At 38.1% G+C, this 24,925-nt stretch overlaps 2 protein-coding genes across 2 annotated transcripts in view; one reads left to right on the top strand and one right to left on the bottom strand.

Moving 5' to 3' along the window:
- Positions 1-12,459, top strand: part of Zrsr2 (zinc finger CCCH-type, RNA binding motif and serine/arginine rich 2) — a 26,924-nt gene extending 14,465 nt beyond the window's left edge. The window contains 5 exon segments of the mRNA XM_008829745.3: positions 1,782-1,995; positions 7,265-7,320; positions 8,076-8,185; positions 11,809-12,168; positions 12,171-12,459. Of these exon segments, the coding sequence (XP_008827967.1) occupies positions 1,782-1,995; positions 7,265-7,320; positions 8,076-8,185; positions 11,809-12,168; positions 12,171-12,268 (838 nt within the window). The 3' untranslated portion in view covers positions 12,269-12,459.
- A 2,021-nt stretch (positions 12,460-14,480) lies between these two features.
- Positions 14,481-16,961, bottom strand: LOC103731382 (AP-1 complex subunit sigma-2; the record flags this gene model as incomplete). The annotated part of the gene is given in 2 exon segments (XM_008829751.2): positions 14,481-16,021; positions 16,951-16,961. Coding segments are annotated over 2 exon segments (59 nt in total), but the record flags the coding sequence as incomplete, so codon positions are not given.
- Positions 16,962-24,925: the final 7,964 nt, after the last annotated feature.

A 24,925-nucleotide genomic window follows, 5' to 3' on the forward strand; every position in this document is an offset into this window, starting at 1 on the left:
CTTCCTCCTCAAATATAATACATTTTTAAAAATTTGTTGATTTTTTTTTGTGTGTGTATATCACATAGAACATCCCAAACCATCTGTTTGACTATATACCCACTTCCCAGCTGGCACCCTCCCAATAGCCTCCCTCCCCCGACTAGAGCCCTTATACTCTGATATCCCTGCTACTGTCTGCTGTGTTGTCGGCACCCCCAGCCATTCCCCACTACCTGCCATTCTGGTGAATCTAGTCAGCCTATCTAGAGGTCTTTGTTTTAGGAAGGTCAGCTGTTCCTCATCTAGCAGCAATCAGTTGTCAGTATTCCTTTGGATAAGATTGGGGTCTGCTGTTCATTTTCCCAGCTCTATGCTGGGTTACTATCTGGGTTTTTATCTAAAAAAAAAAAAAAAAAAGAAAAACTTTTACATCATTTTTCTTTCTCATCATTTTTCTTTTTTCAGACAGTCTCGCTATATATTCCTGGCTGGCCAGTTCCTTAACACAACTGTTTCTGTGGATGCTTGCTTTTGTTAATTGGAACTTTTAATTTATTGACAGTTTCATGCATGTGTATAATGTATTTTGATCATATCCCCCATTACTCTCTTACCCTCTCCCCTCGTCTGGACCCCTTCTTCCCAACATACCTTCCTTCTACTTTCATATCCCCCTATAACCCACTGAGTCTCCCCCAGCTGCCATTAATGGCTCTTCAGCTAGGGGTCGGGCCCCAAGTGCCTCTCCCCCATCTTTGCGAGAATGTTGGTGGGCTTCATTGTCCACTGGTTCTTACATTCTTTCCTCCCCCCTTCAGCAATGTTCCTTTGGCTTTTGAGGGAGTGATAGAGCTGTCCCATTTAGAGCTGAGCACTCAACATTCTCAGCACCCTGAGTAGTTATGAGTCTCTGCTTTAACCACTGCCCATTGCAGAAAGTTTCTCTAACCAAGCTTGAAAATTAATTACTAATTGTGTATGCTAGGCTCCAAGGACTTCTTAATTAGGACCTTTTTAAAAAAAAAGATTTATTTTTAATTTTTGCATATGAAGGTTTGTCTACATGTATGTATGTGTACCATGTGCATGCCTGATGCCTGTGCATGCCGGAAGAGGGTGTCAGCTCCCCTGGAACTAGAGTTACTTGAACTGTCATGTGGGTGCTGGGAACTGAACATAGATCTTCTGCAAGAGCAATAAATGCTCTTAACCACTAAGCTGTCTTTTCAGCCTGTTTGGGGGCGGGGGAGCATGCCATACCATGCATATAAAAGGAGTCAGTTCTCTTCCATTGTGGGTTCTGGGGATCAAACCCAGATGGTGCCTCCACAGCAAGTACTTTTACTTGCTGAACCACCTGGCCAGCCTAGGCCACCCTATTCTCTAAGCATTTAAGTCAGTTGAAGGTCATGTAAGAACCAAGATTATGTTGTTCGTTTTCACCTTCCTGAGTCCCACAAGTCATGTCATTGCTGTCACTGTGATCACTGGGCCTCTTTTTCCCTATGACTCAGCATATAGAAATGTTTCTGAGCTTATTCAAAGGCTTCTGGATCGCATATGACCTTATAAACCATTTCCAGTCTTATAATTTCATGAGACCAGTCCATCTGATAACAGTCTTCTCATGTGCTATAACTTGACATCTAAGCAATGTGTTGTTGTTGTTTGTTTTGTTTTGTTTTTTCACAGTTAACTCCAAGCAACAAAGTTACTTGAGTCTTGATCTCAGAGTTTAAGGCAAGCTTTTAATGTGTGATTTTGAACTACTGGACATGTGACTGTTTTTTCTTACGCAGGTGTTCACGTAAACATAACTTCCCCATGTCGAGTCCCACCCTTCTTCTTAAGAGCATGTTTACAACGTTTGGAATGGAGCAGTGTAGGAGAGATGACTATGATCCCGATGCAAGCCTGGAGTACAGTGAGGAGGAGACCTACCAGCAATTCTTAGACTTCTATCACGATGTGCTGCCGGAGTTCAAGAATGTGGGCAGAGTGATTCAGTTTAAGGTACGTATGGGTATGAGAAGCTGGTATACCTTCCTCTGAAATACAGCATACAGAAGTAGAGCTGGGGCACAGGCTGTTCACCTGGGTGGAGCCATGTGCCAGTGTATGTCCAGCCTGGGGTTAGGCATGTGGGCATTTGGTTAAGTGTCACTTTATTCTTTCTCCCTTTCGACCCCCACTCTGGCCAATGCCATGTAGGTACCACAGGGATTCATAAGATATATTAGCATGTTTTCTGAATGCTAGGGTCTGTGTTGGAAAGGAGCCTTCATTTGTTCAGAGCCTTTGCACTGCAGCTCTGTGCGGCATCTGAATTTGTTGTCAGGCCTGCTGCACCTAGCCATCTAAGCCTTGACTTAGATTTTGTCTGGAATGGACTGTGCTGCTTCTGACCCTCTTTCAGCACCTCCCACAGAACTCGATTTTATACATTGTGATTCAGGTGCACTCACTGAGCATGTTGATTCTTTGTGTTGGCAGTGAGTGGCTACCCACAGCTTCTCAAGGCACATATTTTTGGTGTTATATAGAATCAGATCTTGATATGTTACTGAACAGAGTGTCTCCCAAACAATAGTTTTTAGTTCAGTGCACCAGTTAGAAAAGATATTCAGATGACATGTAATTCTTTTAAAATACTCTTTAAGGCAAGATATGGTCCCTTCTGCTCCTGGGACTGACCAGTTGAATCCCAGCACAGAGGCTTTGTCTATGATTTGAATAGATCTGAACCTGTATGACTTTGTTAAGACAAGGGAAATGTCCTTTAATTTGGAGAAAAATAGGAATAAACCTGCCAGTTTCTTCTTGCTATTAGAATGAAAGAATAGAAGTAGGAAAAGCCAAGAATCATAGATATTCATGAAATGTGAAGCTATACTGATTTCAATATTTTAAAAATATTTTATTTATTATTTTTATTTTATGTGTATGAGTGTTTTACCTGCATGTATGTAAGTGTACCACATGTATGCAGAGTTACAGACAGTTGTTAGCTACCATGTGGGTGCTGAGACTTGAAACGGGGTCCTCTGAAAGAGTGGCAAGTGCATTTAACTGCTGAGCCATCTTGCTAGCTCCTAATTTCAAAATTTTTAAAAAAGATTTATTTATGGGGCTGGAGAGATGGCTCAGCGATTCAAAACACTGGCTGTTCTTGCAGAAGACCTGGGTTCAAATCCCAGCACCCACATGGCAGTTAACAACTGTCCATAACTCCAGTTCCAGGGCATCCAACGCCCTCTTGTGTCCTCTGTGGGCATTGCATGGCACAGGTGCACTTACATACATGCAGGCAATAGGTAAGGATGCAGTGCCTGAGGAGGCCAGAAGAGGGTTTTGGATACCCTGGAATTGGAATTACAGGAGGTTGTAAGCTGTCATATGGATGCTGGGAACTGAACCCAAGTACTTTCAACTTTCTAGCCCCTGGTTTCAAGATTTTTAAAAAACATTTTATTTATTATTTTTATTTTATGTGTATGAGTATTATGCCTGCATGTAGGTAAGTGCACCCGTGCTGTGCAATGCCCACGGAGGACAGAAGAGGGTGTTGGATGCCCTGGAACTGGAGTTATGGACAGTTGTTAGCTGCCATGTGGTTGCTGGGATTCGAACCTGGGTCTTCTGCAAAAGTAGTCAGTGTTCTTAACCTCTGAGCCATCTCTCCAGCCCTGGTTTCAAGATTTTTAAAAATTGTTTAAAACTTTTTTTTTCCTCTTGGGCTGGCAAGATGTCTTAGCAGGTAAAGATGCTTGCCACCAAGACTGATACCTAAGTTCGACTCACAGGACCCATATGGTGGAGCGAACTGACTTCCATAAGTTGGCATCTGACCTCCACATGCATACCATGGCATGAGTACACATGCACAAACACACACACACACGCACACACGTATATACATACACACACTAATAGATGACAGATAGATAGATAGATAGATAGATAGATAGATAGATAGATAGATATAAAAAGTAAGAAACATCCTAGTTCCATCCATTTAGATTCCGTCCTTTTTTTGTTGTTGTTGTTTTGGTCTTTTTTGAGACAGGGTCCCTGTAGACTCAGCTGGCCTGGAACTCACTAGGTAGACCAGGCTGGACTTGAACTCCAGAGATCCACCTGCCTCTGCCTCCCAAGTGCTGGGATTAAAGGCATGTGCCACCACGTCTGGATGATTCCAACTTTCTTTACCTCTGCATCGAACTCTATTGTTTTCCTCTTACCTTTGTATTTCAGTGGCATGTGCCTTCCTGTCTTTTCACTTCTCAGCATAAACAATAACTGCTAGAGTGGACGTGTCTGGTCATGTGTGAATTATACCACGCTGAAGCCAGCACCAGCCAAGGTGGCAGTGTGGTCTGACTAGTCCTGTGCTCTTAAAATGTCACTTTACCTGTAAGTGCTTCTTCCTTATCTCAGCGGTGAGAGAGATTGGCTTACACAGTGGTTTCTCTCATGCGGCCTCTGCATCCTACTGCTTCTGTGAAGTGGTAACAGTGAAATTGTTTTCAGAACTTCAGAGTGTTGGCTGAAGATATGCAGCTCGGTCTGAGTGCTTGCATAGCACATGCAAAGCTCTGGGTTCCATCTGCAGCCCAGCAAGTGACAGGAAGATGGGTTGGTGGAAGTTGCACTGTTACCTGTGGGTACCCACTGACCACAACTTTTTTTCTTTCTCTCTTTTTTTTTTTAAGAAAGTAAATAGTATGACAGAGTTCATGCAGATCACATTGCCAGGTACAAATAAAGAGCCATTTAGTAAATTTGTGGGAGAAAAATTATCAGGATATCGAATTCATTATGAAAAATGAATAGCTCTTTGGGAACTATGGGATTAAATACTACTACTACTACTACTACTACTACTACTACTACTACTGTTACTACTAATTATTGTTATTATGTCATGGTACTAGAAATTGAACTGAGAGCCTTGCACATAGTAAGCAAAAGTGCCATACCACTGAGCTATAACCACAAACCTCTTTGTTACTTTTTATTTTGAGGCAGGGTCACACTATGCAGCCTTCCTGCCTCAGTCTGTCTATTGCTTGGATTATAGGTATGTGCCACCATGCCTGGCTGGATTAAATGGATTTGAAGTTCTCTAGACATGGTTGACATGGATTCCTAAGGCCTTTTATTCTTCCTTCTTAAGGTGTTGCAAACTGAGTATGGATCCTGTCTCCTTTGGGGATGCTTTAATAACAATACTCTGAAGCCAAAAATTGTAGATTTATTTTAAAGATAAAAGCTAAACACTTATAGAAATATTTAAGGACCTTTTATATACCATTATGTACAAACAAATGAAACTTCTCATTTAAAAACATTTTATTATTTTTATTTTAGTGTATGACTGTATTGCCTGCATGTGTGTAAGTGCACCTGTGTTGTGCAATGCCCACAGAGGTCAGAAGAAGGTGATGGACTGCCCTGGAACTGGAGTTACAGACAATTGTCAGCCACCATGTGGTTGCTGGGAATCGAACCTGGATCCTCTGCAAGAGCAGTCAGTGCTCTTAATCACTGAGCCATCTCTCCAGGCCCTGAAATGTGTCATTTTTGAAGGCGAATGTTTAACATTATAGTAGGAACAATGTAAATGAAAATGAGATATTATTCACACCTACATGGTAAAAAGTTTAAAACTATATTAATCTCAAGATTGGGTGAAGGATATACACTAGTAAAACTACTTCAGAGAAAAACTTGTGCACTACCTAGTGAAGCAGAAAATTATAAATCAGCATACTCCTTCTGGTCATGCATGTTAGCGAGGTCCTTATACCCACAGAGACATGTTTGTGGATGAGAGATTGGAAGTACATTGAACAGTCATTATTTGATGAGTAGATACACAAATTTAATAATTTAATATATCTAGTATACAGTAGTTGAGTCATTAAGTTTATATTATACCTTGAAAAAGAATATAGAATACTGTCTGTATAAAAATTTAAAATGTAGGTGGCTGAAGAGGTGGCTGAAGAGATGGTTAAAAGCATGTGTCTCCTGTTCCCAAAGGACTCAAATTCATTCCTAGCACCCACATCAGGTGGCTCACAACCTCCTGTAACTCCAGTTCCAGGGGATCTCTGATACCTCTGGCCTCCAGTTACACCCACACCTGCATGCACAAATCCACACACAGACAGATACACAATGAAAAATTAAAAATTAAATTTTAGGGGCTGGAGAGATGGATCAGTGGTTAAGAATACTGGTTGTTCTTGTAGAAGACCCAGGTTCGAATCCCAACACTCACATGGCAGCTAACAACTGTTCTTAACTCCAGCCCTAGGGGATCCGACAGCCTCTTCTGACCTCCGCGGGCACTGCACAACACGGGTGCACTTACCTACATGCAGTGTGGAAAGCAGTACCAGCAAGTGTGCCCAATCTTTTGACCTTGTGCATAACGTCATCTACAAAGTTGAAGTTTGAGAACTGTGTAATTACAAAAAAAATAAAATAAAATTTCAGTGTCATAAGTTCAATCCCTGAGAGCAACGTGGTGGAAGGAGAGGACATGTACATGGTGTGTGTGTGTGCATGTTTCTGTTTGGAACTTGAAGCTATAACTTGAAGGGTCTGGACAGTGATCACCCAAGTTATAGAGGAGGAATAAGAATAGGATGGGGAGACCTCTGCTGGACCCTTGGTGTTTTATTCATTTAAATATTTTCAAAAATAGTGATATTATTGTTAATTCTGAGCAGTGTTTCTATGGGTTGATTTGTATTCTCTTTTTAAACATTTTTACGATTTATTTTTATTTCATGTGTATGAGTGTTTTGCCTGCATGTATGTATATATACTTGTATATACCATGTGTGTGCCTGTTGCATGAGGAATTCAGAAAAAGATGTCAGATTCCCCAGAGCTGGAGTTAGAGGTGATTGTTAGCTGCCATGTGAATGCTAGGAACTGAACCCGGGTCCTCTGCAAGAGTACCCAGTACTCTTAACTGCCGAGCCATCTCTCCAACCCCTATATTCTCTTTATATATGATGTACGAAACATTTCATATTTGTGGGGGTAAAACAAAAGCAGACAAGGATCAACAGGGATCAGACACATGAGGTATGCAATGCTATTAAGTGCTGAAATGTGCTTTAAATCAATGAAAGTGTGTTACTATCTCTATCTTGGAATCTTTGATCATTAACTCCTTTGGGGACTATTAACCTGGACAAGATCCATTTGATGACTGATTTCTTTAAAACAATTTTTCGTGTTTGCATTCTTCCTTGTTCCTTAGGTCAGCTGCAACTTGGAACCTCATCTGAGGGGCAATGTGTATGTTCAATACCAATCGTAAGTATTATGAACATACATTTCTTCTATTTTATCATAGCTATGGTTTTTTGTTTCTTTGATGCCTGTGACTTTCCCACTGAATATGTAAATTTCATATACATGGTATTTTTCAAAATGTAAATATGAAAAACTGATAAACAGACAAGATTCAAAAATAATCCTTTTTATTTTGTTCTTTGTATACTTATATAGTTTTGATTCTTTTACAATATGGTTATATTATTATATAATTGTGATAATTAAAATATAAACTGGAAAGGGATAACTAGAATATAAAATATAAATGTAAAGAGCCAGAGGTTGAAGCCCCAAATAGTCTTACGGTGCATTTGACCAGCTAGGAAAGTCGTTCCTGTATTATTTCTGCTTGTATTTCCATTCACCTAGTCAGCACCATGACTAATAGGTTCAATTAGCCATTGTAGTAAGAATAATGGCGGTCCTAGCTGAGAAAACATTGGTTCTAACAAGGGGAAACACTTCTGCAGTCTTAATGCTCCAATCTTGTAGATTAAGAAGCTTTGACTGCAGCCAATTTCCATGCGTCAAAACCTCTCAGAGGGCTAGTAGAAAAGGTTCCTAAATAAACTGTGGGCTGCAGGAGCCTGACTGCTCCAATGAGAACTTCCCAGGCTGTACAAAAACTATGAAATTGGTGGTTCTAAAATAAATGAATAAAAAGTTAATTGACAATAGGTTTACTCTTCTATTAGAGTTACTATAAAGCCCATCCTTTGTTTTTTGGTTCAAAGGGAGGAAGAATGCCAAGCAGCCTTTTCTGTTTTTAATGGGCGATGGTATGCGGGACGACAGCTTCAGTGTGAATTCTGCCCAGTGACCCGGTGGAAAATGGCAATTTGTGGTAAAAGACAACTCCCCCCCCCGTCCCCCGCATTGTCACATTATACAAAGGAGTATTCTTGGGGAGAAAACAGTATTTTAAAGGGATGAAGCAGTTTTTGTCTCACTGTAGCAGTTGTCACATAAAGGATACCATAGTTTAGCTCTGTAACAGACCTGTGGGTCACTATAGATGAGGGAACTGAGGACACAACATATCGGTGACAGAATTGGGGCTTCAATTTCAGTCTTCCAATCCTCAGTCCCGGCCTCTATGTGTGACAATTCAGTGTCTAAAGATACCTGCATTATCCATTTTGCTGTTTCAAAGCTGTTTTCTATTTATTGGCCTACCTTACTTGAGCTGATTGTTTCTGTCTTGATCCCTAAGGAATCTTCCATCATGACCACGACAAACAAGACCTGTGACTAACCTTCCACACTTTACTTGATGTCCCGCTCTTGAGGATTGTGCGTTAGATGCTTTCATTTAGACTGACTCATTAGACAGGGGCAGCTAGATGAGGAAGTGATTCAGCACTGTGCAGAGAACAATCAGCTGCTTTGAAGGCCTAGTCATTTTTTTGGTTTCTGGAAGTGGGTTTAGTTAAGCCAGTGAGGAAGTTCTCCAGGTAGAAACACTAATATCTAGGCTGTGCTCAGCCTGCTTTTTACATGCGTTTCTCTATTCTAGTTCTCAGCCGCTCTGAACGTCTCAGTATAATGTATAAAATCTTCATCTTTAGCAGCCTTGTCTTAATGGATACTGCCATTTATGGTGGGCGTGCTAGTGTTTACCTATAGTCCCAAGACTCAAAAGGCCAAGACAGGATAATTGTGAGTTCAGGGCCACCTTAGAGTACATGACACCCTGCCAAGAAAGAAAGAAAAGGTGGAAAGAGGGAGGGGAGGAGACGAAGGAGGGAGGGAGGGAGTAAAGAAAGAAGGAGGGAGGGAGGAAGGGAGTGAAGAAAAGAGGGAGGAAGGAAAAAGATTTATAAACATAGTATCTTCAAATTCCTTGCTCAGGAAAACTAGATCCATTACACCATAAGTTTAGGGGTTTGAACAATGAAAATGGAAATGTGTTCTCTATAAGGCAGTTAATTTTAATAGTTCTTACAATTTGCAGTGTGATTTCAGCGATGTCCCTCTCAGTATGGCTTTCACACCTCCAAACCAGGAATCTATTTCATTTAAAAAAGAAAACTGCCTTAGTGTCTTCCTCAGTGAATGATGTTGAACTTTGTATGTCCTTATTATTGACTATTTGTGTATCTTCTTCAGAGAGACATCTATGTAAATAGTTGGCCCATTTTTAGTCAGGCAACATCATTTTATTGTTCAGCTATAGGAAGGAGTCCTTGAAATCTTCTATTAGTCAAGTGCCTGATCAGAACAGTGACCTGCAAATACTTTCTGCCATTCTGTGGGTTGTCCTTTTTACTTTATTTACTTTGAAGCACAAGTTTTTTTCTTAAAAGTTTTCTTCCTTCCCCATCTTTTTTTCTTTTCTTTTTTAGTTATTATTTTTTTGAGATGGGGGAGTCTTGGTAGGTAGCCCTGGCTGGCCGAGAACTCACAGAGATCTGCCTGCCTCTGCCTCCAGAGTCTGAGATTAAAGGTGTATGCCACCACACCGGGATTCTTTTTTAAATATTTTCTTTATTATTTTTATGTGTATGAGTGTATTGCCTGCATGTACATAAGTGCACCCATGTCGTGCAATGCCTGTGGAGGTCAGAAGGCATCAGATCCCCTGGAACTGGAATTAAGGACAGTCGATAGCGCCATTTGGGTGCTAGGAACTGAACCCAGGTCCTCTGCAAGAGTAGTCAGTACTCTTAACTGCTGAGCCATCTCTCCAGCCCCCTATTTTTATTCTTTAGAGACAGAATCTCATTCATCCCAGGCTGGCCTTACACTCACTACACAGCTGAGAATAATCTTGAGTTCCTGATCCTCTTGCCTCTACTACCTCCCAAGCACTTGGATTATAAGCGTGTGCCACCATGCCCAGCTTGAAACACAAGTTTTGTTTTTATGTTTTATGGAACGCAGTGATATAAAGGGGTAAAGGGGTATTACTTCAAAAATTTTGTTTTGCTTTGGCTTTTTGGTTTGTGCTTTTGGTATTCTATCCAAGATCCCATTGCTTAACTCATGGTCCCAAAGATTTATTGTGTGTTTTCTACAGTTATGGTTTCATCTCTTTCATTTAGGTCTCTGATGCAGTTTGAATTAATTTATATATTAAATATCTATCATTTGACTTTTGACTAGTGTACATACTTTTGGTAATGTACTGATTTAACACGTTTGATCATTCCAAAAGGATCTTTGAGTACTTCACATGGGTTTTAGCTGGAAAGACTCTTTCATAGGAAAAGGACTTGGTAAATTATTTTTCAAATTTTATTATTTTTATTTTATGTGTATGAGTGTATTGCTTGCATGTGTTGTGCAATGCCCAAGGAGGTCCGAAGTTGAAAGTGTTGGGTTTTCCTGAAACTGGAGTTACAGATGGTTGTTAGCTACCATGTGGATGCTGGGACTCAAACCCCGGTCCTCTTCAAGAGCAGCCAGTGCTCTTACCCTCTGAGCCATCTCTCCAGCCTGTATTTGGTAAATTTAATGCATAAGGCGATGTTTTTTATGTTATACTTTTCCTTGAAACAGGGTCTCCCTAGATATCCTGGACTGACCATAAACACACCCAGGCTGGATTTGAACTTGTAACAATCCTTCCGCCTCAGCCTCCCAAGTGATTGGGATTACAGGTGTGAGCCACTACACCTGGCTATTAGATTATTCTTCTTGTAAAAGAAGATTAGAGGATCCTGTACCTTCAAGAGGGCCTTCGTTTGACTGGTGTATGCTCACAGAAAAATGCTACTACAAGAACCCCAAAGCCCAGTTCTTCACCATGTGGCAGTTGCAGTCTGATGACACAGTAGCACAAAGATATTCTGGCTGATAAAACTTCTGGTGCTTGCTTCAGCAACATATATATTATAATTGGAACGATATAGAGAAAATTAGCGTGGCTCCAAGGATAGCATGCAAATTCGTTAAATACTCATTTAAAAAAAAAACACAAAAGCAAAAAATACAGCCAGATGTAGAAGCACATGGTTTTAATCCCAGCACTCAGGAGACAGAGGCAGCCTGGTCTATTAGTGAGTTCCAGTCTAGTTATGGTTACAGGGAGACCCTGTCTCAGAAAAGACCAAAAATCGAAAGCAAACAAAATCATTTCTGGTTTGTGACCTCAGTGTCTTTTGTTACAGCACTTGAGTGTTTCTGTAATTGGGGGAAACAAACCATGACATTAATTTATATGAGCCCTTTTCACATAATACACTGTAAGAAGTAGTTCAAACACACAGAAACTTCAGAACTTAATCTGATTTTAGAAGAAAATCAAGCCAGGAGTGGTGGCACACGCCTTTAATCCCAGCACTCCAGAGGCAGAGACAGGTGGATCTCTGTGAGCTGGAGGCCAGCCTGCTTTACATAGAGATTTCCAGGCCAGCTGTGACTACAGGGAGACCCTGTCTCATAAACAGAAATCAAAAAAAAGATCAAATGTCCTCTTCATAACACACAGTAATAGTTGCTGTTTCTTCACTGCATCCTCAACAGGTCTATATGAATTACAGCAGTGCCCAAGAGGAAAACACTGCAACTTCCTTCATGTGTTCAGAAATCCCAACAATGAATTCAGGGAAGCTAATAGAGACATTTACCTGTCTCCAGATTGGACTGGGTCCTCCTTTGGTAAGAACTCTGAGAGGAGAGAGAGGACAAGCCACCATGATGAATACTATAGCAGGTCGAGAAAAAGGAGAAGCCCTAGCCCAGACGTCTCCTACAAGAGAAATGGGGAGTCTGAAAGGAAGGGTAATAGGAATCACAGGGGGAAAAAATCTCACAAACACCCGACAAGGAGTCGAAAGAGGCACAGCTCACCAAGTAGGGGGAAGAAAAGGGACTACAGCCTGGGCTCCGGAAGTCAGAGCCGAAGGAGACGACGGAGCCGGAGCCGGAGCCGGAGCCGGAGCTCATCCAGGTCCTGGAGTCGTGGCGCGAGGAGATCAGATAGCAGAGACAGAACCATCTAGAGTCCCAAATCCAAATATACTTGCTTTGTTCTTAAATGTCTGTCTGTCTTTTTATAGCGCCTATATACCTGGATAGGTAATTTACATGTCTAGCCAAATCCTGAAATCTTTTTTAAAATTTTTATTATTTTTATTTTAAGTAAGTGCACCTGTGTCATGCAATGCCCTCGGAGGTCAGAAGAGGCTGTCAGATCCTGTGGGACTGGAGCTATGGACAGTTGTTAGCTGCCATGTGGGTGCTGGGATTCAAACCCCAGTCTTCTGCAATAACAACCAGTGTTCTTAATGCTGAGCCAGCTCTCCAGCCCCTATAATTGAATTTTTCACTTTGTGCTATTAATCCTTTGCTAAAAACTTTCTTAGAACTCCTTAACTGTTGAAGAATCCTTTGCTAAAAACAACTTTCTTAGATTTCCTTAACTATTTCCACACATTTCTGATCATTTCCTTCAGATAAATGATGTGACTTCAGGAAGACAATCCAAGTTGCCTTCTAGAAAGACTGCTAAAAATTCACTCTGACAATAAGCTTTCCCACAGCACTGTTACTCTATTCTTTGAAGGTGTTTTAGGTATTTAAGTGTTTGTTTTTAATACCACTTTCCCCCCCAATTTAATGGCCTTTTTGTCCTTTTAAAATGTTCTCTAAAACTTGGATTTTTTGCTTTAAAATTGTCTATTTTAAAGTATTGAATCCATTTCCATGTCCCTCCTCCATATTTAGTCCCTCTTCAGCTGGTGGCCATCAGGATGAGTATCTTTTGAGTAGTGTGTGGAAAGTTCTTTATATAGAGGCTAAAGCACAATTTTGGTATAAAAATCCCAGAAGAGTCATCAGAGAACCTCATGTAGACAAAGTTCATGGATACTCTCCCCAGGTTTCCTAAGATGCCCTCATCTCATAGGTTTTTTTCATTGACATACTTTGGGTATCTTGAGTTTCACTGTTATGTGGCATTTAGCAATCTGACATTTGAGAATAAAGAAAAGATGCATGTATGTTGTGTATGGTGGCTATGCCTGTAATCCAGCACTCAGGAGGCTGAGGCTGGCTGGGACTAGAGTGAAACTGTGCCTCATTAACAACAACAAAAGTAAGAAAGAAAAGAAAAAAGGCACAAAATGTCAAAAAGTTAACAAAATTGAAGTAGGAGGCAAAGGTTCTCAAAGATTGGGACTTCTACATGACCTCCATTAAGGGTAAGAATTCTTTAATCTGTAAAATGTGGCTGAGAATTTTAAATCCAATGTTTCCAAATCTAAATGCCTGCTTCAGACTAAATATGACCAAAGATTTCTAGATACACTGGATTCGTTAATAGTTTTCAGTAAGCCCAGTATTTTTCAATATATTTCAAATTGCAGCCAAGATTACACAAATGTGTATTATTTTTTTGTGATGCTGGGGCTCCACACATGCTAGAGACATCTACACACATACTATTGAGACACATCACATCTTAAAGCTGACTATTCTTAGATCATGTTGAGAAAGAAAGCAAATCCATCTTCTTGAGCTGAAGATACTGAATGGGAGATAAATGGACCAGTACAGGGACAGCAGGAGAGGGTTTATAAAGCCTGACTGGGTTATCACCCTGATAAATACTGACTTTGAGCTTACATTTATTTGGACATAAACCTGATTACTATTTATGATTCAAAAATTCCAACTCCAGGGGCTGGAGAGATGGTTCAGCAGTTAAGAGCACTGGCTGCTCTTGCAGAAGACCTGGGTTTGATTCCCAGCACCCACATGGCTGCTAACAATCATCCATAACTCCAGTTCCAGGTGATCTGATGCCCTCTTCTGGCCTCCGTGGGCACTGCACGACACGGGTGTATTTATATACATACAGGCGATACACTCATACACATAAAAAGAAAATATTTTTTAAAATTCCAACTCTGCATTCTGGCAGAAGCCTACAAGCTTTTTAATGACTAGCTGCGTTGACAAAGGCCCTTTAATACTACAAACATCTTTCTATTGCAGTAACAGGAGACCCTGTAACTAACTGTAAGCAAAAGGTTTTATTTGTTGCTTACATTAGGCAACACAGCAGATTTGTTTCTGTTGCATGTGCTAGCACCTCCGGATGGGAGGTCAGAGGATTCATGACTTAATTTTTTGATGACCTGGAATAATCTCAGCTGCTAAATCAGAAAGAGTATAAAAATTAACTGCATCAAGGTTTTAGAAGCGGCATTTATTAATTGAAAATAAATGTAAGTTCTTGTTCGCATAGAGTCCACGCGATTTTTTCAATGAGCTTGAAGCACATGAAAATCCCTTGACTCCTGCCATTTCTGTGTGTGCTTAACCACCACCACATTCAAGTGCACGGGGTACGGGTGTCAAATGGAGAGTATGTGCCAGCATTTTATTAAAAAAGAGAGAAAAAAAATCCCTTCAGCAGTTCTCCATGATTTGAAAAAACTTTTGGAAAGAGAGATAAAAACACACTACAGTGTTTGTAGAACATTTATTACAACTAGTTGGCGATGTGATAAGACAGTGTTCATGTGGCCTGAAAGTTGTTCACAATCACGACAAAGCTTAATCCAGCCCAGCACATACAAGTGAAAAGTATAAACCATGAAGATATGTTCAGATACGTGTATGTATAAAAGTGATGCTGAGCATTTATATAGCTTGAAAAAATATAGGGCCTTCAGTCAACTCTCGCTGTTATAGCAAAGGTATCTTGAATTTTTATAACTAGGCAGTGACATGAAAGGAAAGGAAACTGCAGTCAAGTTTGCAGCACTTCTTCTAATTGGAAGGAAGCTATAGGGAAGTGAAACAAATTTGGCTTTAACTAGCACGCCAGGAGGAACATTCATGCTTTAGATAATGACTTTATATAACACTTCGTGAAAAGAGCAACATGTTCCTGTAAGATTCTATTTTGTAGAATTCCTGGAAATTAATATTCCCACATTTTGAGGGACAGCAAAAAATCCAATTAAGTACATGATTATGACCACTAAAATTTCATTTGGGGAGTAAAATATTCATTGGCCTTAAAAATTATGTGCTCACTATGAGGAACAGTCTTTGCTCCCAATTCATTCAGAATACTTAAGTGATTTTTAGTGTAAAAACAGCATCAATCTAAGTTATTCCTCTAAAATAATCTATATTCCCTTTTTTTAAAAAGTATTTTGTATCCAGTAAGGGTCTTTGGTATAAATTTTGTTGCTTAAATTTTCAATAAATTTTCATTCACTTGATCTGTGACATGTCAACTCCCTTTATTCTTATATAGACTTAAATACTGCTCAAGTCTTTGGTTTCATCAAACCAGGTTTCACATAATTTTAGTCTCCTTTGTCAAGTCCAGTAATAAATATATTTTGCCAATTGTTTGATATGCATGTATATAGATGTGTCATTTTCACATATGCATAATTACGAAAAACTGACCTTTAAACTGGGAAATGTCTAGAAATGGTATGTTACTTTTTCTACAGCTTTCTAATTCATATTTATGTCCCTTAATTTATCAGTTGATAAACCAAAGTTCCCTTTAAAAAAAAAAGTGTGTAGGCCTGAATGAAGCAGCTTAGCAAAACAGTAATACTGACAAGACATCATCTTACACCATTAGCTAACATGAACATGAAGGCAGTGACCATCTACAGTGTGTGAAATGCCACAAGAAGTCATCAAGGGAGGAGAGTTATGTCAGTCCAATTTCTTCGAGAACACTACGTGGGGTTTCAGCTTCCTGTGGAGGGAAAATGTGAGACTGGTGAGTAGATACAGGAAGAGTCTTAAGAATGTGACAAACGAACATGAAGAACATGCTCATTTTTTAAAATAAGGCCATTCAGGGTCACAGGAGCAATCGAGTGACAGCCAGTGGTTGAGTTTTGTGTCTAAACCTCAGAAGGATGTTTTCAGCATTCATTAAATACCTAATTATTAACCAGTGTGCTGGGTATCATTGCTATAATATAAGCAATCAAGCCCATTGTAAACTCACTAGCAATGTATGGAATTATATATAGGAAAGATGAATGATCTTAAGTATTAACATTCAAAACTCCAATATCAAAAGCAGCCCCCTCCTCCCAAATTCATGTTTTCAATGTTTTGTTTTATCGTATGAACCTACAGAGATGCCTTCCTCTTGGAATAGTTCCTTAACTGTCCATTACAGAAGTTTTTTAGAAACAGCCACCTTCCCAGACCTCCCTGGATGACCAGTGGCATTGGTGGAGGTGACATACAGAAGAAACACTACAGGACAAAAGGCTTTTTTGTCTTAACGTAACAATAAATACTAGTTTACAAAAGTCAAAGACAAATCAGCCATATCTAGGAAAAAATTATTTAAAACCTTCTGAAAGTGACTAATTTTTGTGCACTATAAAATTTTTAAAAAAGGACCAAGCCAGGCGTGGTGGCCCACACCTTTAATCTCAGCACTCGGGAGGCAGAGGCAGGCAGATCTCTGTGAGTTCAACGCCAGCCTGGTCCAGGACAGCTTGGGCTACAGGAAGACCATCTCAAAAAGACTGAAAAAAAAAAAACAACAAAAAGGACCAAATAGGCCAACTTTTAGGTATTGCTAGCAATTTTGTAATTAAAAGCAACACTGTATTTTAATGGATGAAAATAATATAAGTTTTTGTTACCCAATAACAAACTTACTTTTGCATCCTAATCACGGTGTAGCACAAAACAAGGAAGAGAAAAAATTATATTAACTCATGATCCTTAAAACATTGTTTAATTGTATGAAAGGCACTACATAATGTAATCTTAAATTACTTAAATTCTACGATCTGTTTCCGTATTTGGAAAACAAAAATAGGAGTACTTACCTTCATGTGTTGAGACTGAGTTTATGGCTCAGTGCCTGACTTAAAGAAGGTGCTTCAAAAAAATATTAGCTGAGAGTTATACAACTGAAATCTAAAAGAAGGGGATTACCATTTAGTGTTAAGTACTAGAACAAGAAAACAGAATGCCTGTTAGTATGCTTGTCTAGTAATGAAAAATGGGTGAAAATCAGCTTTAGTGAAAAAAAGCATTTTTCCAAAATCTAATCTATGAGGTATAACCTGTCGTCCCCCCCTCCCCAATTGAACTTCAGTGTAATCTAAACAATGACGAAGGATAAAGGAACAAAGTATACACGGTCACAAGACTATCATCACCTAAATATAGAATGTGGTAAAGTGTATGGCATTAAATGACCGGTTTGGGTTTTTTTTTTTTTCTCTTTTCTTTTTATTAAGGCAAGGAGTGAAAAAAAACTGAGCTTGCTTTAAGAGACTTAAGACCTATAAATCAGATATAATGTAAATTTTGTTTGGATTCTGGTTCTGGCAAATTATAAATGGGCATACCACCCCCGCCCCAGATAATTAGGACAGGAGTCAGGCACAAGATAGAATTAATTACTGCTAATTTTGTTGGGTGTGGCATTTATCTGTTAGGAATACATACTGAAGCATTAAAGATGAAATGACAGTTTGTCTATATGGCTTGTGCTAAAATACCAGGCAAAAATTGTGCCTGGGAACACTAGTGGATTATTAAACTGATGACCGTTGAAGTTGAATGATATAGAAATGAATGTGCTTTATGCTATCCTCTATTATTGTCTTGAAGTTTGCACAATTGTTTGTTCTTGGAGATAGGGTCTCCCTGTAGCCCCAGCTGGCCTGGAACTTGATATGTAGAGCAGGCTGGCCTTAATCTCATGAACATTCACCTGCCTGTGCCCCCTGAGTGCTGAGATTAAAGGTATATACCACCATGCCAGACCCTGCATGATAGATGACTCTTCCACTTACAAATGTTTGGCTTTCTTTTTATTATTGATTTTTGTTTTTTGAGATAGGGTCTCACTATATAGCCCTGCCTGTACTATGTAGACCAGGCTGCCTTCGAACTCATAGCAATCTGCCTGCCTCTGCCTCCTGAGTGCTAGGATTAAAGGTGTACACCACCATGTCTGGTTGTTTGGTTTTCTTTAAACCATTAAATATACCAAGAGAGTACATCTGATTCACTTAAAGTATTTAGTAAATATTTGAAAGAAATGTTTCCAATTAATATGAAATAATTTTTAAAACTTCATGCAACCTTTAGTATGTTAAAGGATGCCCACATTCAATTCCATGCAGTTTACATTCTCGGCTTATCTAGATAAAAATGGCACACAATTATTCCCTAGAGCCGATCAGATTTTTCCAAGGTCCTCAGGGCCTGTGGTCTAAAAAGAGTCATGTTGCTTTCTGAATATGCATTATTTAAAATATTTGTCTTCTCTAAAAGGCCTAGTTGAATTTACACATTTTATTTCTTTAAGACTGTGTAAGTTGAATGTTGGTGCAAACTGTTTAAAATAGAAAATGTAATTTTTTAAAGTTCACACTGAAACTGTAGCTCAAAATTATTTAGGAAAATGATTAAAATAGAATGGTTGTTACCAGGGCCTTCCTTCAGTGAGAGAGAAGTGGGAAATGATTGGCTGATGGGTTATATAATATCAGTTCTGCAAGATGAAAAAGTTCTAGAGATCTGTTGTACAACAATGTGAATATACTTAACACTACTGTAGACTCATAAATGGTTAAAATGGTGAATGAATTCTATGTTAATTTTTAAACCACAATTTTTAGAAATTACCTGGGAAAATGAAAATATAAAATGTTATTTTATCAAAAGGGATGGAGAAGAAAAAGTCATTCACATGAGACAAAGTACATGCAATACTTTATTTTAGACATGCAAGAAAAGCTATTTGAGAATCTATGAATTTAAAGCAAGCAGCTGTATACAGATAACAAAAGCAACATTGTGTTACAGCTCAGCACACAGCATCCAAAACAAACAGGCATGAGACAATGCGTATTTATGCAACATTAAAATCAGATGAACAACATATTGCAGGGTGGGAGGATGGGAAAAATAAAAATGAAAGACCAATGTTTTCAATGCTTCAAATGCCGTATAATATAGCAAGAATGGTAAGAATGGAGATAACTGTGTGAGTACCTGCCTAACACTAAGCTTGCTTAAGGCACTTTCGTAGATCTTCAGTGGTAATGTAGTTTGAGTGTCTTCTGAAGTTACTGGAGTGTTCTGGTTTATTTTTAACTTCTTCTGTCTTTTGAGACAGGGTGTCCCTAGGTAGCCTAGTAACTTAGCCTCCCAAGTGCTGGGATTACAGGCATGCCACCATGCCCAGCTCTGAAGTTATTGTTTAATGACAACTTAACTCAGGCTTTAAACTCTGTAGATATAAAAATACATTATTTGGTAGTTTTCTTTTTATAATAAAATATGCTACAAGTTTTGTTAAAAGCCTATTTATACGATATTAATATTAAAAGTTTTAGTTTTCTGAAATATACAACCATAACTTTAATGAAGCACTGGGTATTTAAGTGAAGGCTGAATATATTAATTATAAAGCCATTAACTAATAAAGTATGAGCATTTAGGTATTGAAAATGACTATCAGAATTTTCATATCATGTAAATAAACTCAGTATTACAACTTTGAAAGGGCAATTACTGAGCAACAGATACTGCAGGAGACATTTTGTGACATAGCTTTCTGGTCTTAAAGGGACTGTTTGACACAGTACAGATGTGGTTCAATAAATCTTGGCACTACAAAGTTTCTTAAAAATTGAATATTTTAGTCTTAAATATTATATAATAGAAATTTACTTTCTTGTATTATTTCAACATATACTTTTGTATGATCCATTAGAAGACATAAACTCACAGACTGTATGGTAATCATACAGCTTGGTTGTCTACAACAATGGAGAAATAAAGTTCACTAAATATGGCACTGCTAATTTTGACTGAGTTCTTCAGCTCTATTTTCTTTGGTAAACATTTGCGATTGCTAGGTTTTCCCCTTATACTCTTATAAGATTAATTACAGATGACTCACTAATGATAACATATATATGTTTAAGATAGTACTCAAAATATTCACAGGCCATATTTTGTCAAGAAGAAATTAAATCAGTAGTAGACAGGAATAAAATATATATCAACATCACATACAGAGTGAAAATAGGATAGAATTAGGAATGTGAAGAGAAAAAATACAATCATAAAGGTACTAGTTCTAAGATGTTTCTGTTACTATTTTTCAGGATAATTAGTCACCAAGCTGAGGATATTTTCTTTCATAAGTATATCTGTTCTCTATTTCCTCTGTGAAATTCTGCATACTCGATGAGCAGCCATTTAGTACACAGGGACATTAAAATATTCATGACGTGGCTACAAAAGAAATGCATATATTCTTATACAACGTATACAAACTGACAGGATACAATCAGATTTCTAGAACGATTAGTTCACAGTAAAGTTACGTAAAACATCAGTTTTGTGTGCTTTTGTTCTGTGGTTTATGGCTGAACATTTAATGCCTGAAACAATGCCCAGTACAGATGTATTGTTTTCAAGTTTATTGCATATAACAGTTAACAAAATGATGACCTACAAAACTCTAAAGCTTTGGATTTAGTAGAAATCTGAAAAGACTGCCAATTTAAGTCAATGCTAGTTAGCTGAAAATTCAATTAGAATATTCCCTTTCACCAGTGTGTCACATTCATTAAGATAAAGAGGAAAATCTTCCACAACAAGTTATAACTAGTCACCTATATGGTATTTTACATAGCTATATAGGCTTTTAATTGTTGACTTAGCTAAGAGATGTGACTTTGAGACTAAGAATATTAATTTTTTAAAAATCCTTAAAAGAGAGCCTAGGAATTCTCCAAATTTGTTAAATGTCTATGCCTACAAACATATCTAGTATGTTTCTCACATCAATAAGGTGACAAAATAATTTGAGTAGAGTCTTAAATGGTCTTAAATTCAGTGTCCTAAATGAATTTTTAAGTTGGAACTCTAAAAAAGTACACATATAAACTTAAGATGGAGACCTCAAAAAGTATATTCCTATATCTATATAACCTATGAAAAATGAGAAAAGCTAGTTGTATTTCAATCCTCAGATAATTCCTAAAGATCTTCTACAGATAGTTGTCCCTTTTTTCCCCATTCAGAATATAGTGTGATGATCAATCAAGCAATGCTCCATTTCCTTGTAAGAAGCTTTCATTTTCATAGGGAAAGTCTTCATCTGTTCTAGCAGTATTATTCATTCATAGTATTTAAAAATACTTGGTCAGCGGCTCAATCTATTTCAATATTCTGTGTAAGAAGTAAATTATCATCCCAATTGTGGGTGATTATAGAGCATCGATTCAATGAAATAGCAGGGACTATCCCTTGGGATTTAAATGCAATTAACTTTCCAAATAATGGCCAAAATACAAATATTAAACTTGAAGAAATTTTAATTCAAACTGAATTTGCATATCCTACTACATTTTGATGCATGTCAGTACTCCACGTATTCTAGTATGCTTTCTTAAACCCAATGACTCTCTTCTCTGTTTTCTGGGGAGAGAACAAGAAAAGTTTAAGTCTCAAATAACCTTATACTTCAATACTTGTTCTTTGCCTTTATGGTACAGTTCTTAATCCTTATGTTTTCTCAATTCTATATCATATCATATGAAAACCAACCATGATGACGTTTTTGCCCATTCAAAGAGAAAGGTGGCCTTGAACTCAAGAGATCTGCCTGCCTCTGCCTCCCAAGTGTGCTACCACACCCAGCCAAAAATGCATTCTTTTCAATGTGAATGGGCCTTCATTCTTGGGCAATCCATTTGGCTCATCACTAACTTGTTCTTTGTTGAATCTATCTCTGATCCTCCATACTTTGCTAGTTATCTCCCATTCTCCTCCCCCGTCCCCAATGCTTCTCCTCTTGAAGATGTCATTTCTAAAGTCCAAGAAAATGCTAACTTTCCCAATTTTTCTCAAGTAACCCAGGAAGAATAAAGATCTACATCTGTACCCTTGATTGCCTCATAAAAGCCTCAACTGCCTAAAACCTGTGCTGGTGATTCTATCCTGATCCCCGTTCCACTGCAGTCTATGTTCCCCTTACTCCTATTAAGTCATCACTCTTCCCATCAGCTCCTTCTCAGTAGACCCCAGCTTTCCTCTGCACTAAGAATATTTTTTTCTCCATCTACAAAAAGGACCAAAAGTAGTGGGAAGTGTCAGATGTCAAACACAGCAGACAGGAATCAAGTCTGTTTAAAAAGAAAAATGAGGAAGAATCCAATAGAGGGATGCTTTTGGAAGCCCTTGTCAAGAAATTCCAATGGACTCTCATATGAACATTTGAAAATTGCCGTTATGACTTTTTTCTTGTTCCCTGTCTAGAACTTGTAATGCTAATTACTCTTGCCTTTACTTCTCCTTCACATCTCCTAGTCAGGATTCAAGAACTTTCTTTTCCATCTAGAGATAAGAGTTATGCTATTTGGGAGTCTTTTAGATAGACCCACTGAAGGGATACTCCAATTGCCTCACCCTGAGTCCCTGTTCAGCATTGAAGAAGCCAGAGCGATCTATGTCCCTATTCCCTATTGGCAATTTGGGTAACCCCTTCAGAGGATGGCGTGATAAGAATAGGAGGTAGGAACTGGCTAGGAAGTTAGGATAAAAACACCCCAAAGGAATGTAGCCAGTTTCTTGACTAAAAGTCAAAATGTCCTTGGACCTGTTAGCAACTTACTTTGTTCCAAAGGCCAAAAAATGTCAAAAGTATTTGGGAGTTTGTATCTAATCCTTAAAAGATTTTAGGGTTACCTTTTCAGGAGGGGGAATGTTGGAGGGGAGGGAGTGGGCATGGATTTGATCAAAACACCTTATATACATGTATGAAATTCTCAATAAAGTTTTTGTAAAAGTTAAAAAAAAACTATCTTCCTAAGAAAGGACAAACTCTACTACCATGAAATTTCCTACATAATTAGCATTCTAGGCTTGTGGCTCACAAGTAAAATTAACTAGGAAGCGGAAACATTCCTAATCTAGCAATTACATGTCAGCTTAAATCATGTTGAACTAAGAAATGTTTGAGCAGACTAATAGTATTAAGATAGCCAAGACTGAATCTCTACTCTCCTGATTCAATGTGGCAAAACAGAAAATAATTTATATTTAATGAAAAATAAAAATAAGCAAATGTGACCTCAAGTTTATTACTCTCAGTTTACAGGGCACATTTTAGATGACAGGGCTCATGGTGTCAGGCCTATTTTATGAACGTTTGTGAATTGCTGAGAAAGTCGAATGATTTCCTTTAACATTAGTTAGTGATGAATAGCAAGAGCCTTACGGTTGTTCTAGGTGGTGCATGTATAAAATAGACAAAAGTAGATAGTGCTCTACTCTATGTGCAGAAACTTTACTAAATTCAACTTTGGCTCTTACCATCTGGAGCAATACCATGTGAATACTTTTATTCAGGTGGCAGCATTCTTCCATTAAAACATAATACTAACTATATGCTTATTTTACCCTTCTGAAAAACAGAGGGAAGACCTTTAAACATTTTCAGAGGTAAGGCTTAAGTTAGTCAAGATAATTTTTTCTCTGATGTACCTTGAGACTTTTTCAGTATCATTACTCAGAAAATTGATCTTATTAGCAATTTCAGTGATGACTGTAATTTTCCTTATTTCCAATGGACACTTGGGTAAGTTCCAATGGCTTAATACTATGCTGAGCACGTGTCTTTCTGTTGGAATACACACACACACACACACACACACACACACACACACACACACATATGTTGAATAAATTATTGGAAGTATCTAATGGGATAAAAGGTAAACATTTAATCATTAATAGATATCACAAAACTAATCTTTCAAAATGAAATACAACTTTACGTGCTCATAAGCAGCACAAAAATATCTTTTATTCTTGCAAAAGAAAAACTTTCAAAAAGGTTAGTTGGGGGCTGGAGAGATGACTCAGCAGTTAAGAGCACTGGCTGCTCTTGCAGAGGACCTGGATTTAATTCCCAGCACCCACATGGCAGCTAACAACTGTCCATAACTCCAGTTCTAGGGAATCCAACACCTTCTTCTGTGCCTAACAGGCATTGCACAACATGGCATTGCATGACACTTAAATATATGCAGGCATAAAACTCATACAGAGAAAAAGAAATAAATTTTAAAAATGCAAAAAAATGTTAGTTGGTATTTTAATTTGCATTCCCTTAATAAGGAGTTGGTTTTTCTTTCAGCCCTGAATTACTCATGCCCTCTGTTATCTTTCCCTATTGTGCTATGGATCTGTTTCTATTACTTTTGTCTTGAAAATAACAATCCGAATTAACTTTATTGTATCTTATAAATGCCCCTCTAAGACCTGTTAATTATAAGGTACTGAGGACAAACTACATTCTCTGGCAGTTAATTGTCCTTTTTAAATAAAAAAGCAGAAAGATTAGCTTAGCAAATATAATTTTAGACTGTAAAGAAATTCTTTAAGTTTATTCTAGTGTACTTGTATTTTCCTTGAAATATCCTAAATATAATTAGTTTTCTATACACAAAAGATTTCTGTGAAAGACAGAATTTTCAAATAAACTCTGTAAGACTAATAGGGTATAAGAGAACCATGACCAGAAGTCTATGCGTATAACAAAAGGAAAGTCTGTATGTATAAATTTCTCAATTTAATCTTTCTGCTTTTT

Source organism: Nannospalax galili, unplaced genomic scaffold (assembly GCF_000622305.1).
Source record: "Nannospalax galili isolate Female #2095 unplaced genomic scaffold, S.galili_v1.0 scaffold2371, whole genome shotgun sequence".
Classification (NCBI taxonomy): domain Eukaryota; kingdom Metazoa; phylum Chordata; class Mammalia; order Rodentia; family Spalacidae; genus Nannospalax; species Nannospalax galili.